The following is a 15,000-nucleotide window of genomic DNA, read 5'->3' as shown; positions in this document are numbered from 1 at the left end:
CAGGTAAATAGACATAATACAGGTCATGTCTTGGGAAATCCTTGTGTCTGTTTGTTGCTGTTGTTGTTGTTTTTTGTGCAACAGGAATCACGCGTCTGCAAGTGGACTTGTTTTACTGTCAAAGTGGATTTTTTATTTCAACAGAATTTTGCCAGGGCCAACCCTTTTCTCCTGTACGAGAGCTAAGTGCAAGCTGCACATAAAGTGCTAAAACCCGTAGATATGGGACTTGATTCCTAAGATACCCGCTTCCCTTGTCGGGTGCATAACCAGCCTGTGTTGATGATAACTGGGTGGGTCAAGATCAATTCTGATCAGTTGATGTCCTCCCGAACCCATTCCAGGCCAGTCTAGGTAGACTCCGGGGTTATTCCGGACAGGCCAGATTTTACCCCGGGGTAAAAAATCAACTGGGGTACAAATAGGCTGCTTCACCGGTATTGCTTATTAACATGTCACGTCACTTTTGATATAGCCAACACGCATTGTGTGACAGTGCGCCAGCTGCCACAATAGCATTGCTCATTAACCTGTCATGTCACCGGTTTTTTGGGATTTTTTTATCAGTCACTGTCAGCACGCTCTATGTGACAGCGGGACAGTTACCTTCATCAATGGCCGCCAGCCCTCACCATTTGTTTCTAGTCCAGCCGACCGCAAGGCGCCACATCAGGACTGTTAAACCATACAAATGCTCAAGTGCGTGAACACAAAATTGTAACAGCTACCAAAAAAAAAAAACAAAAAAAGACACGATGACAAACCCACAAAACACAGTTCATGACACAGTATCCCAACCATTTACCTCCTTATGGCAAATAAGACTAGGCCATGCTGAGGACGCCAGCCATTCCGCTTTATTTATCATCCCCAGATTACAAAAAATCGAGAAAAAGAACAAGGAAAAAACCCCAACAAGAATACTTCAAAGCCAAACAAAAACAGAAAAACATATAAAGGCCATATAGGAAAATAACACTGCAGAATGGGAAGCTGGTGCCCATCCCAGTGTTTACATCTCACTACCTAATCGCCAGCACAGACAGTACATCATAGACTGCGGAAAAGAGATAAAAGTGTCAAGGCTTGCTTGAAAAAAAGAAAGGGGAATGGACTGGGAAGGCAGAAAAAGGAGACAGCAGTGAAGAAAGAAAAAAAAGGCAGAAACAAAGTGATACAAAAGGGGAAATTTCTAGCACACTATTTCCAGAAGGCGGGGATGCTATTTATAGTGAAAGACCCCCGGCATCCCCCTGGGGAAGCCCTCACCACTGAGAGACCTGCAGCCCGTGAAACTGTTCTCCTCTTTCCTCGTTACTTAACTCTTTCACCGCCAGTCAAAATTCCTTTGTGGTATAAACACAGAAAAGACAGTGGCTAAGAATAGCTGGGGATTCCCCTTGCGATGTATAGAAAATATGGCCTGTCCTACCACAGAACATTAAGAGCAGTAGGTTCATGGATAACAGACCAATGAATGGCCACCTTTCAGTGACACCACGCCTGTGCATAAATGCGAGCTTGGCGGTGAAAGGGTTAAAGCCCAGCCCAGACCACCACGCTGGGCCATACCAACAAAGTCAAAAGCCATGCCTCAAGGCTAGCCTACGGTCAGGCTCGATTGGTGCATCAGACCCCAGGGCTGAACATGAACAATCGTAAATATGGATCCCGTAGAATCTGAAGGAAAAAACAACAACATGGAAACGAAAACTATGGATCAGAACAGTCGTGTACACGCACATACACCAAGAACCACGTTAATAAACTATTAACATGCCTCGGACGTTGACTGAACCATCAATTTAAACGTAACATTACATAATCAACAAAACCATATGTAATAACATGTATACAGCGACAAAAATATGCCCATGGGCCACTTCACACGTCGAAGGCTAAAAACAGAAAAAGAAAAAGAATGCAACAAAGTGAGAATGACCAATTATCAACTCCAGAAAAAGACGAGAAACATTCAAGGCTTTCTTCAAAGAAAATGGGTGAAATGGACCAGCAAGGCATAAACCAAGAGAGGAGGACACAACAGAAAGAAACGAAAAGCAAAGAAGAAACCAGAAACAAAGCCAGCGATCGAAAGAGGACATTTCTAGCACAGAATTTCCAAAGAGAGTGATCGAAAGAGGACATTTCTAGCACAGAATTTCCAAAGAGAGCGATCGAAAGAGGACATTTCTAGCACAGAATTTCCAAAGAGAGCGATCGAAAGAGGACATTTCTAGCACAGAATTTCCAAAGAGAGCGATCGAAAGAGGACATTTCTAGCACAGAATTTCCAAAGCTAAAAACAAAGAGTGATCGAAAGAGGACATTTCTAGCACAGAATTTCCAAAGAGAGTGATCGAAAGAGGACATTTCTAGCACAGAATTTCCAAAGAGGGCGATCGAAAGAGGACATTTATAACACAGAATGTCCAGAAAGTGGGGATACCGTTCACACAGACACAGCCCCCGGCATCCTCATAGGAGGGAGGGGGCTGGGGGAATGGGGCCGGGGGCGGGGCTGGGGGGGGGGGGGGGGGGTGAAAGGTGAGATCGTAACACGACCCACAATCATCTGAGTCTGCACACTCCATCCTCCACCCCCACCTCTCGCCTCCCCTTTACCCATCCACACCTACATTCATCACATTCATCCCCACCTCCCCACCGCCCCCCAACCTCTCTCTCCACACACGCGAGCGCGCTCACTCAAAATCTTATTTACAGAAATAACATCATTTCATAAATAGTTGTTTTTTAATGTTCGAAACATACTTTGCATAGCTTTTTCCGTCAACACCTGAAATAGAATTTTGTTACCATACATTGCAGAGCGTAATTAACATAAATTACGGAACGATTATGTGCACCGAAACATGATACCAAGCAGGTCATACTGACCTGGCCCACAGAGTCCTCGTGTGTCCACGTAAGCCCATTACCTTAACTGTCACTGAACAGTGGAGGGTTGTTGTTGTTTTTTCCACGTAAATATGCAACTAAAAACATGTGCAGTCCAAGAACTCTCTCTCTCTCTCTCTCTCTCTCTCTCTCTCTCTCTCTCATCACATGCACACACACACTCAATCACTCAGGCGCTCACTCTCATCTCTCTACATCTCTCTCTCTCTCTCTCACACACTCATTCACTCACTCACGCACTCACTCTCTCATCTCTCTACATATCACACACACACACACACACACACACACACACAGGGTCATACCACGGCAGAAAATCTGAATATCGATCCCATAAAATCTTCAAAAACAACAACAACAAAAAAAAAAAACACCACAAAATAAATACATCTGAAAAAGAAAAAGATGCACAGGAACATTCCTGCAGTAAGCCTTTAACAAAACCCGGATATTAACAATCCCGTCATTTTTCGGTTGAGCATTAAAACAACAGCACTAAAAACAACTAATCTGAACGTAAACGTAATCATACATAATTCACAAATTCATACAAAATACCAGGCATGCGAGAACAAAAACTACCAGCGTGTACCTACTCCGTCCTAGGCGCAAAACAAAGATGATAATATCGTTCAAGTTAGAAACCTCAAAGGTCTCATAGCCTTTTACGGCCATCTGGACAGTGATTTCATAACCACTGTGTCAGGGGCTCGGCAAAGGAAGGCAGTGATTTCATAACCACTGTGTCAGGGGCTCGGCAAAGGAAGGCAGTGATTTCATAACCACTGTGTCAGGGGCTCGGCAAAGGAAGGCAGTGATTTCATAACCACTGTGTCAGGGGCTCGGCAAAGGAAGGCAGTGATTTCATAACCACTGTGTCAGGGGCTCGGCAAAGGAAGGCAGTGATTTCATAACCACTGTGTCAGGGGCTCGGCAAAGGAAGGCAGTGATTTCATAACCACTGTGTCAGGGGCTCGGCAAAGGAAGGCAGTGATTTCATAACCACTGTGTCAGGGGCTCGGCAAAGGAAGGCGGGGCCCAGTCCTCTCCTTCCGCCGTTTTAGCCTTTCCCAACCAAACTCAAGCTATCCATTCACACCTGGGGTGGAGTGAGGAAATTCGTAGCAAAGTGCCTTTCCCCAATCACACAGCACCGTGCCGAAACGGGGCCTCGAACCCTGATCTCTGGTGAACACTGGAACGCCTAATCGATTCTGCCACGGCAACATAGCCAGAAATACCTAGTTATCAAGTCCAGAACAAAGACAAAACAATATTCAAGGTGTTCTTGAAAGATTACAGGTGGAGGGACCGGCAAGGCTTCTGAAATACAGGTGGATGGACCAGAAAGGCTTCAGAAATACAGGTGGATGGACCAGCAAGGCTTCAGAAATACAGGTGGATGGACCAGCAAGGCTTCAGAAATACAGGTGAATGGACCAGAAAGGCTCAGAAATACAGGTGAGTGGACCAGAAAGGCTTCAGAAATACAGGTGAATGGACCAGAAAGGCTTCAGAAATACACGTGGATGGACCAGAGAGGCTTCAGAAATACAGGTGAATGGACCAGAAAGGCTTCAGAAATACAGGTGAATGGACCAGCAAGGCTTCAGAAATACAGGTGAATGGACCAGAGAGGCTTCAGAAATACACGTGAATGGACCGGAAAGGCTTCAGAAATACAGGTGAATGGACCAGAAAGGCTTCAGAAATACACGTGAATGGACCAGAAAGGCTTCAGAAATACAGGTGAATGGACCAGCAAGGCTTCTGAAATACAGGTGAATGGACCAGAGAGGCTTCAGAAATACAGGTGAATGGACCGGAAAGGCTTCAGAAATACACGTGAATGGACCAGAAAGGCTTCAGAAATACAGGTGAATGGACCGGAAAGGCTTCAGAAATACAGGTGGATGGACCAACAAGGCTTCAGAAATACAGGTGGATGGACCAGAAAGGCTTCAGAAATACAGGTGAATGGACCGGAAAGGCTTCAGAAATACAGGTGGATGGACCAGCAAGGCTTCAGAAATACAGGTGGATGGACCAGAAAGGCTTCAGAAATACAGGTGAATGGACCGGAAAGGCTTCAGAAATACAGGTGGATGGACCAGCAAGGCTTCAGAAATACAGGTGGATGGATCAGCAAGTTTCAGAAATACAGGTGGATGGACGTGCAAGGTTTCAGAAATACAGGTGGATGGACCAGGCAGAAATACAGGTGGCCAGGCAGAAATACAGGTGGATGGACCAGGCAGAAATACAGGTGGCCAGGCAGAAATACAGGTGGATGGACCAGCAAGGCAGAAATACAGGTGGATGGACGTGCAAGGCTTCAGAAATACAGGTGGATGGACCAGGCACAAATACAGGTGGATGGACCAGGCAGAAATACAGGTGGATGGACCAGCAAGGCAGAAATACAGGTGGACGGACCAGCAAGGCAGAAATACAGGTGGATGGACCAGGCAGAAATACAGGTGGCCAGGCAGAAATACAGGTGGACGGACCAGCAAGGCAGAAATACAGGTGGATGGACGTGCAAGGCTTCAGAAATACAGGTGGATGGACCAGGCAGAAATACAGGTGGATGGACCAGCAAGGCAGAAATACAGGTGGATGGACCAGCAAGCTTCAGAAATACAGGTGGATGGACCAGCAAGCTTCAGAAATACAGGTGGATGGACCAGGCAGAAATACAGGTGAATGGACCAGCAAGCTTCAGAAATACAGGTGGATGGACCAGAAAGGCTTCAGAAATACAGGTGAATGGACCAGGCAGAAATACAGGTGGATGGACCAGCAAGGCTTCAGAAATACAAGTGGATGGACCAGCAAGCTTCAGAAATACAGGTGGATGGACCAGGCAGAAATACAGGTGGATGGACCAGAAATACGGGTGGATGGACCAGTAAGGTAGATCATAAGAAAGAAGAGACGACAGATGGGAAAAGCCAGAATTAAAGCGGAAGAAAAGAGAAAATTTCGAGAACAGAATTTTCATCAGGTGGAGATTCATTCATACCAAAAGAGCTCATCCCCCCTCCTCCCCCCGCCAACAATAACAACAATCACGTGCGGGCATACACACACACACATACACACGTGCGCGCGCGCGGGACGAAAAAAACAAACATCGTTCCTTACACGAGTATCACGACGTTGTCCACAGTTGACCAGATTCAAGCGATAAGACAAAGCCCTGATATGGTGATCCCCAGCTGATGATGATCATTAAACAGCGTGCTCCTCCCAACTAGGCATCAAAAAACACATATGCCAGTCTGTATGGATTCGCTTTGAAACGAACATGTGTACTTGAAGGACACACGCTCCACCGATATTACAACTGTGTGCTTGTGCGGGGGTGGCGAGTCTTGAGTGTCCGGGGGGAAGACTTGGAGGAGGGGGTCGGGAGGGGGGTGCCGCTGCCTATGCTTGAAAAATAACATGCGTTTTCGTATTCACTTTTGTCTGAACATGCATCGTGCGAGATGAAATTCAAATATGCGTTCATGTCTGTATGCATGTGTACATAATTATACTCTCTTTTTTTCTTAAAACTTATAATGTAAGTAATGTCCCATGCCACTCCGATGAAGAAAAAAAATCTTAAATTTCTGAATGCCGCCATGAAGACGTCCCTCTCTTAAAACCACCCTCTGATGCACAGATAATGAAAGCGAAGAGAAGAAACTTGACTGCGTCGGTACAGGCACGTCAATAAATGCACGCATGCGTGAAGATCTGTGAAGATCTTTGTGGCTAAACCCTCAAGTGTACCTCCGGTCTTTCATCCAGCAGTGTTTAGTGTTCTACATTTCTTATGTTTCTTCTGTCTTCCAACCCCGTAATTTCCTCGTCTTCCAACCGTTTATTTTCCTTGTATTCCAACAGTGTGATTTTCCTTTCTACCTTTATTTTCCCTGTCTTCCATCTACATTATTTTCCGGTCTTCCACCTGTACAATGTCCCTCTCTTCCACCTGTGTAATTTTCCTGCATAATTTAGCTATCTTCCAACTGCATTTTCCCCCCATAATCCATCTGCATTAATTTCCTGTCTTGCAGCTCCCGTCTCCCCCAACAGTAGAATTTTCCTGTCTTCAACCTGCATAATTTTTCTCTCTTCCAACTGTTAACTTTCCTGTCTTAAACCTGTACAATTTTCCCGTTATCCACTTACATAATAATATCGTATTGTCTTCTACTTTCACCTGTATAACTTTTTTAAATTTCCGCCTGTATATTTTTTTCTGACTCCCACCAAGACAATGTTCCCCTTTTTTTCTCCTGCATAACGATCCGGTCTACAGCCAACACAATCTCTGTCTTCAACCTACACAATCTCCCTGTCTTCAACCTACCCAATCTCTGTCTTCAACCTACACAATCTCCCTGTCTTCAACCTACCAAATCTCTGTCTTCAACCTACACAATCTCCCCGTCTTCAACCTAACCTACACAATCTCTGTCTTCAACCTACACAATCTCTGTCTTCAACCTGCACAATCTCTGTCTTCAACCTACCAAATCTCTGTCTTCAACCTACACAATCTCCCGGTCTTCAACCTACCCAATCTCTGTCTTCAACCTACCCAATCTCTGTCTTCAACCTACACAATCTCCCGGTCTTCAACCTACCCAATCTCTGTCTTCAACCTACCCAATCTCTCTGTCTTCAACCTACCAAATCTCTGTCTTCAACCTACACAATCTCCCGGTCTTCAACCTACACAATCTCCCTGTCTTCAACCTACACAATCTCTGTCTTCAACCTACACATTCTTCCTGTCTTCAACCTACACAATCTCTGTCTTCAACCTACACATTCTTCCTGTCTTCAACCTACACAATCTCCCCGTCTTCAACCTACACAATCTCTGTCTTCAACCTACACAATCTCTGTCTTCAACCTACACAATCTCTGTGTCTTCAACCTACACAATCTCTGTCTTCAACCTACACAATCTCCCTGTCTTCAACCTACACAATCTCCCTGTCTTCAACCTACCCAATCTCCCTGTCTTCAACCTACACAATCTCCCTGTCTTCAACCTACACAATCTGTCTTCAACCAACCTACACAATCTCTGTCTTCAACCTACACAATCTCTGTCTTCAACCTACCCAATCTCTGTCTTCAACCTACCCAATCTCTGTCTTCAACCTACACAATCTCCCGGTCTTCAACCTACCCAATCTCTGTCTTCAACCTACCCAATTTCCCTGTCTTCAACCTACTAAATATCTGTCTTCAACCTACACAATCTCCCGGTCTTCAACCTACACAATCTCCCTGTCTTCAACCTACACAATCTCCCTGTCTTCAACCTACCCAATCTCCCTGTCTTCTGCCTACACAATCTCCCTGTCTTCTGCCTACCCAATCTCCCTGTCTTCTGCCTACCTGTGTCTTGTTTGTCTACAGTTACCTTGTTTGTTTGGCTTCTTGTTGTTTGGTTCCATCCACGTTATTTCCGGTTGTAGGGTTGTTGTTGTTTTTTTCCTACGATGTTTCTCTTTTTTTACCTAATTTTGTTTCCTGTTGTTGTTGTTGTTGTTTATAAACTCACATTTTTTTCCCTGTTTTACCCGCTCTGTTTCCTGTGTGTGTGTGTGTGTGTGTGTGTGTGTGCGTGCGTGCGTGCGTGCGTGCGTGCGTGCGTGTGTGTGTGTGTGTGTGTGTGTGTTTGTTGTTATTGTTTCGGTTATTTGTTTGGAACCACTGCTATCTATTGGTGGTGTTTGTTTTGTTGTTTTTGTTTTTTTTAAAATCATTTTATATTACTCCTTTATTGTTGTGACCCAAGGTCTGCAAGATAACCCAGGTGACTTGTGCATGAAGGCCACGTGCCCAGGGGAAAGAGATGCGATGGAGATGGCTCCAGTCACCTTGGGGCCCGTCATCTCGTCTCCATCTCCATCTCCACGTATTGCTCCACGAATTGCTGCAACGACAATAGTTGTTGTTGAGTTGGTCAGCATGCATGCGTGCATCATCCTTGGCCTGAGGGAATGTGCACATGCACATTTTTTTTCACAGCACGCGTCTGCGTATGGGATTTCTACCTCTGTCTATCTCGCAGAATTACATGCAAAGATAAAAAAAAATAAAATGCGTATGCGCGTATATAATTTTTTTTAATTCCCATGTCATTCCCCATGCATGGTACACACACACATACACACGCAGTACTCTCGCTCGTTCGCACTGAACACACACACACACACATAAACACACAAACGAACGTTCGCGCGCGCGCACACGCACATGAACGCACAGAGACATACTTTACACACACACACACACACACGCACGCACGCATGAACGAACGCACGCACGCACACACACAGACACACACACGTTTTGTTTTGTTTTTTACGTCTAAAATCACAATATGTGGATAGACATTAACCTGAAGAACACACACACACACACACACACACACACACACACACACACACACACAGTGGCAGGGGGTGTACAGACCGGCATAGCTCGGCCCCTGGTTTCAATGGGCATGCAGAAGGCGGTGATGGAGCACACCATACACACCGCTGTGTAGGCCCACAAGGCTGTGGCCACGGAGTACGTCAACAACACCTGCAACAGTACCGTTCTCAGCGTTGTCTTCATCATCGTCACCATCATCATCATCGTCGTCGTCGTCGTCGGCGTCATTACTATCATCATCAATGTCATTATTCATCATCATCATCATCATCATTAGCATCATCATTAATGTCATCATCATCATCATCATCATCATCATCTTCGTCGTCGTCGTCGTCATCGTCGTCGTTGTCATTATTAGCATCATCATAAATGTCATCATCATCATCGTCGTCGTCGTCATCATTATTATTATCATCGTCAATGTCATCATCAGCATCGTCGTCATATTCATCGTCATCATCATCATCAATCTCATCATCATCATCATCATCATTGTCTTCGTCGTCGTCATAGTTAGGATAATTAATGTCATCATCATCATCGTCGTCATATTCATCATCATTGTCATCGTCAATCTGATCATCATCATCATCATCATCATCATCGTCGTCGTCGTCGTCTTCGTCATCGTCACCATCATTGTCGTCGTCTCGTCGTCATATTCAGTATCATCGTCGTCATAATCATCACCAATGTCATTATCATCATCATCGTCGTCATTACTATCATCATCAATGTCATCATCATCATCATCATCATCAATGTCATTATCAGCAGCAGCAGCATGGTGTCACCACCACCAGCATCTTTGCATCATCGTCGTCATCACCATCATCGTTATCATCACCATCACCATATTCATCACACAGTCACCAACACATTCACGGAACTATCATCATCATCATGCTACATCCTGCACTGCGTCTCCATTCACTCACTCTGTCACACACACACACACACACACACACACACACACACACACACACACACACACACAAACGCTGCATCGACCCATAAAACCGAAGGGTTTGCTTTTGTCATCATGTTTCCTTAAAGTGTGCTCAGTGGTTAGCAGGGGTGGTCAGTGGTCAGTAGGGGTGGTCAAAGGTCAGGGATGGTCAGGGGTGATCAGTGGTCAATATGGGTGGTCAGTGGTCAGGGATGGACAGTGGTCAGTAGGGACGGTCAGTGGTCAGTAGGGACGGTCAGTGGTCAGTAGGGACGGTCAGTAGGGGTGGTCAGTAGGGACGGTCAGTGGTCAGTATGGATGGTCAGTGGTCAGGGCCTAGGGATGGTCAGTGGTCAGGGACGGACAGTGGTCAGTAGGGACGGTCAGTGGTCAGGGATGAACAGTGGTCAGTAGGGACGGTCAGTGATTAGGAACGGTCAGTGGTCAGGGATGGACAGTGGTCAGGGATGGACAGTAGTCAATTGGGATGGACAGTGGTCAGGGATGGACAGTGGTCAGTAGGGACGGTCAGCGGTCAGGGATGGACAGTAGTCAGTTGGGATGGACAGTGGTCAGGGATGGACAGTGGTCAGTAGGGACGGTCAGTGGTCAGGGATGGACAGTGATCAGGGATGGTCAGTGGTCAGTAGGGACGGACAGTAGTCAATTGGGATGGACAGTGGTCAGGGATGGACAGTGGTCAGTAGGGACGGTCAGTGGTCAGGGATGGACAGTGGTCAGTAGGGACGGTCAGTGGTCAGGGATGGACAGTGATCAGGGATGGTCAGTGGTCAGTAGGGACGGGCAGTAGTCAGGGATGGACAGTGATCAGGGATGGTCAGTGGTCAGTAGGGACGGGCAGTAGTCAGGGATGGACAGTGGTTAGTTGGGATTGACTGTGGTCAGTAGGGATGGTGAGTGGTCAGTAGGGATGGTCAGAAGGGATGGACAGTGGTCAGGGATGGACAGTGGTCAGGGATGGTCAGTGGTCAGTAAGGATGGACAGTGGTCAGTAGGGATGGTCAGTTGTCAGTGGTCAGGGATGGTCAGTAGGAGTGGTCAGTAGTCACAGATGGTCAATGGTTAGTAGGGGTGGTGAGTGATCAGTGATGGTCAATGGTCAGCAGGGATGGTCAGCGGTCAGTGGTCACCTGTGCCACAAATGGTGTGGCCATGGCCCCCACTCTCGCCCACATGGAGGCTGTGCCCATGCCGAAGGTCCGCACAGAGGTTGGGTACATCTGCACACCACAGGCACAGAGTGAACCATCAATGATCTGCACACTTACATAGCGCACTTCCAGGGCCGGAGACCAAGCTCTAAGCGGTCATTTGCACAACAGGCTGCCTACCTAGACACAGCCGACTGACGGCTGCCATTGGGCGCTCATCATTCGTTTCCTGTGTCATTCAGTCAGGTCTATGTCACGCACGCATACACACTCAGACGTAACATTTTACGTTTATGGCAGTTTTCTTTACATAACCCGTCATGTAGGCAGCCATACTCCGTTTCCGGTGGATACGGGGGTGCATGCAGGGTATATTCTTATTTCTGTAACCCACCGAACGTTGACATGGATCACAGGATCTTTAATTTGCGTATTTTATTTTCTGCGTGCGTACACACACGAAGGGAGTTCAGGCACTAGCAGGTGACATCACACCCACATATGTTGACCTGGGAGATCGGAAAAAATCTCCACCCTTTATCCAACAGGCGCCGTTACCGAGATTCGAACCCAGGGCCCAAGGTCCAACGCTTTAACCACTCGCCCGTTGGGCCCGTCAAGACAGAGATGTCATTGCAGCAAGTTTAAAAGGCACGGGAAATAGTTGTGGTGTCATGGTGTCATTCATTCACTCATCCCTGCACACCAATGCATATTACCAAAAGATCGAGACACAGTGAATGCAACACTCACAAAGCAACAAGCGAATCGCGCGTGCGTGCGTGTGTGCGTGCGTGCGGGTATGTGTGTTTCATGAAAGATACAGGAATCGTTTTCAGAATTGCTTTCCCTTGAACTTTTCAAGCTGTTCATTTTTTTTGGTTTTTTTTTGTTAATGTGTGTTTATGCCTGTAAGTTCTTAACACTGCGTTTATGTGATTGTTGCAGACACAAAAACGTCTGTGGGGGATCAAGTGATGTTATGATGTGCTGTGTTGCTGCGTTGCATTGCCTTATATTCTGGGTCCAGGTCTGATGCAAACGACAAACAGTTCACACGTGGTTTGACCAGACACCCCCCGCCACCCCACCCCCCATCCCCGCAACACCCCCCTCCCACACACACACACATACAGAGCTACCCACCCTACCCCCCAAACCCACCCTAACACACGCATCCACACACGCTACACCCCCACACACATAGAGTGGAGTGTTGGCCTAGAGGTAACACGTCCGCCTAGGAAGCGAGAGAATCTGAGCGCACTGGTTCGAATCCAATCCCGGCACAGTCGCCAGTATTTTCTCCCCCTCCACCAGACCTTGAGTAGTGATCTGGACGCTAGTCATTTGGATGAGACGACAAACCAAGGTCCCGTGTGCAGCATGCATTTGGCGCACGTAAAAGAACCCACGGCAACAAAAAGGTTGTCCCTGGCGAAATTCTGTAGAAAAATCCACTTCGATAGGGCACACACACACACACACACACACACACACACAAACAAAAAAAAACAAACAAACAAAAAACAAACCTGCAGGCAGAAGAAAATACACACACAAAAAAGGGGGGTGGCGCTCTCAGTGTAACGACGCGCTCTCCCTTAGGAGAGAGCAGCCCGAATTTCACACAGAGAAATCTGTTGTGACAAAAAAGCGTAATACAATACAATACACAATACAACACATGCCCTACCTCCAAGGAGTAGAGGTAGACCCAGGCGAAGGTGGCTGAGGAGAATCCCCTGACGGCGAACATGAAGAAGGTGAGGGCGCCCCGGCTGACGGGCAGCTGGATGAGGCAGAAGAACACCGCACACATGAACAGGTTGGTGGTGCCCGTCAACCGCCGGCCCAGCGTGTCGATCAGAATGATGTTCAGCGGTATACCTGGGGCACCGTGTCAAAAGGTATACATGTGACACAGACAAGGGCAATCAGAAGTATACCTGTGACACAGACACAGACAATCAGAGGTATACCTGTGACACAGACACAGACAATCAGAGATACACCTGTGACACAGACACAGACAATCAGAGGTATACCTGTGACACAGACACAGACAATCAGAGATACACCTGTGACACAGACACAGACAATCAGAGGTATACCTGTGACACAGACAATCAGAGGTATACCTGTGACACAAAGACAATCAGACGTATACCTGTGACACAGACAATCAGAGGTATACCCGAGACACAAACAATCAGAGGTATACATGTGACACAGACACAGATATGAGGAATGTATACCTGGGGCACCGTGAGACAGTGAGAGGTGTATACCTGTGACACAAAGACAATCAGAGAGACAGTGAGAGGTGCATACCTGTGACACAGACAAAGACAATCAGAGGTATACCTGAGACACAGACAATCAGAAGTATACGTGTGACACAGACACAGACATGAGGAATGTATACCTGGGGCACAGTGAGACAGTGAGAGGTGTATATCTGTGACACAGACAAAGACAATCACAGGTATACCCGTGACACAGACAAAGACAATCACAGGTATACCCGTGACACAGACAAAGATAATCAGAGTATACCTGTGACACAGACAATCAGAGGTATACCTGTGGCACAATCAGAGGTATACCTGGGGCACAGACAATCAGAGGTATACCTGGGACACAGAGGTATACCTGGGGCACAGACAATCAGAGATATACCTGGGACACAGACAAAGACAATCAGAGGTATACCTATGAAACAAAGACAGAGGTATACCTGGGGCACAGACAAAGACAATCAAAGGTACACCTATGAAACAAAGACAGAGGTATACCTATGAAACAAAGACAGAGGTATACCTGTGACACACAATCAGAGGTATACCTGGGACACAGACAAAGACAATCAGAGGTATACCTGTGACACAAAGACATCGGAGGTATACAAACACTGACACACACAAAGGCAGGGACAGAGAAGGACTGTATTTGTGTTGGTGGTCTCTTGCGATTACTCACACATAAATTCACCAAGAGTTGAGAATATCATGGTGTTATAATCGTCACTGGTTAGGTAGGCACACTTGCAAAGATTTTCTGCAACAACAATCATCGGAACAAGATCAGAAGGCAATTGGACATTATAAACGACGAACCACATGTCAGACACGTTTGCCTTTGTTGTTGTTGTTGTTTTTCAAACTTCCGAAATCGACAAATATGCATTTCACAACCATGATTCCAGTAAGACTTTTCAACAATGGTCACAGCTGAGATTATACAAGTAAGAATCGAAACTTCCTGCTTGATTTGTTGGTGTAATAATGTTGTTGGTATCACATGTGTATAACAAGTCGTTGATGATGTGTGCTTCTCATGTTACGGCGTTCGTCGTTTATAGCGTATGATTGTCATGTGACAAAAATCGTCGACAATAACATACAATTTATTGTCATGTTTCGAGGTTCGTCGTTTATAACGTACAAACGTCGCTTTTAAAGTACGACTGTTATGTTACCAAGTTTGTCATTTATA

General features: G+C 46.3%; 2 protein-coding genes across 7 annotated transcripts in view; one reads left to right on the top strand and one right to left on the bottom strand.

The window, feature by feature from the left end:
- Nucleotides 1-2,728: 2,728 nt before the first annotated feature.
- On the top strand, nucleotides 2,729-7,184 carry LOC143274991 (uncharacterized). Of its 6 annotated transcripts, none has more exons than XM_076579034.1 (2): nucleotides 2,729-4,352; nucleotides 4,416-7,184. In XM_076579034.1, exon 2 carries the CDS (start codon nucleotides 4,740-4,742, stop codon nucleotides 5,835-5,837), a length of 1,098 nt encoding a protein of 365 aa, XP_076435149.1. In that variant the 5' UTR covers nucleotides 2,729-4,352; nucleotides 4,416-4,739; the 3' UTR covers nucleotides 5,838-7,184. The 6 variants fall into 6 exon arrangements, with proteins under 6 accessions (XP_076435149.1, XP_076435148.1, XP_076435150.1 ...); XM_076579033.1 differs by having other exon boundaries at nucleotides 4,384-7,184; XM_076579035.1 differs by having other exon boundaries at nucleotides 2,729-5,163; nucleotides 5,209-7,184.
- Nucleotides 7,185-8,668: 1,484 nt separating this feature from the next.
- The window catches only part of LOC143274990 (putative transporter SVOPL), a 15,676-nt gene continuing 9,344 nt past the window's right edge, over nucleotides 8,669-15,000 (bottom strand). The window contains exons 8-12 of the mRNA XM_076579032.1: nucleotides 14,485-14,562; nucleotides 13,199-13,392; nucleotides 11,482-11,571; nucleotides 9,415-9,528; nucleotides 8,669-8,872 (exon numbers count right to left, since the gene is read on the bottom strand). Of these exons, the coding sequence (XP_076435147.1) occupies nucleotides 8,828-8,872; nucleotides 9,415-9,528; nucleotides 11,482-11,571; nucleotides 13,199-13,392; nucleotides 14,485-14,562 (521 nt within the window). The 3' untranslated portion in view covers nucleotides 8,669-8,827. The remainder of the gene's footprint in view (nucleotides 8,873-9,414; nucleotides 9,529-11,481; nucleotides 11,572-13,198; nucleotides 13,393-14,484; nucleotides 14,563-15,000) is intronic.

Source organism: Babylonia areolata, chromosome 29 (assembly GCF_041734735.1).
Source record: "Babylonia areolata isolate BAREFJ2019XMU chromosome 29, ASM4173473v1, whole genome shotgun sequence".
In the NCBI taxonomy this organism is placed as follows: Eukaryota; Metazoa; Mollusca; class Gastropoda; order Neogastropoda; family Buccinidae; genus Babylonia; species Babylonia areolata.
Note: the sequence above shows the minus strand (reverse complement) of the source record. Positions and strands in the feature narration are given on the sequence as shown.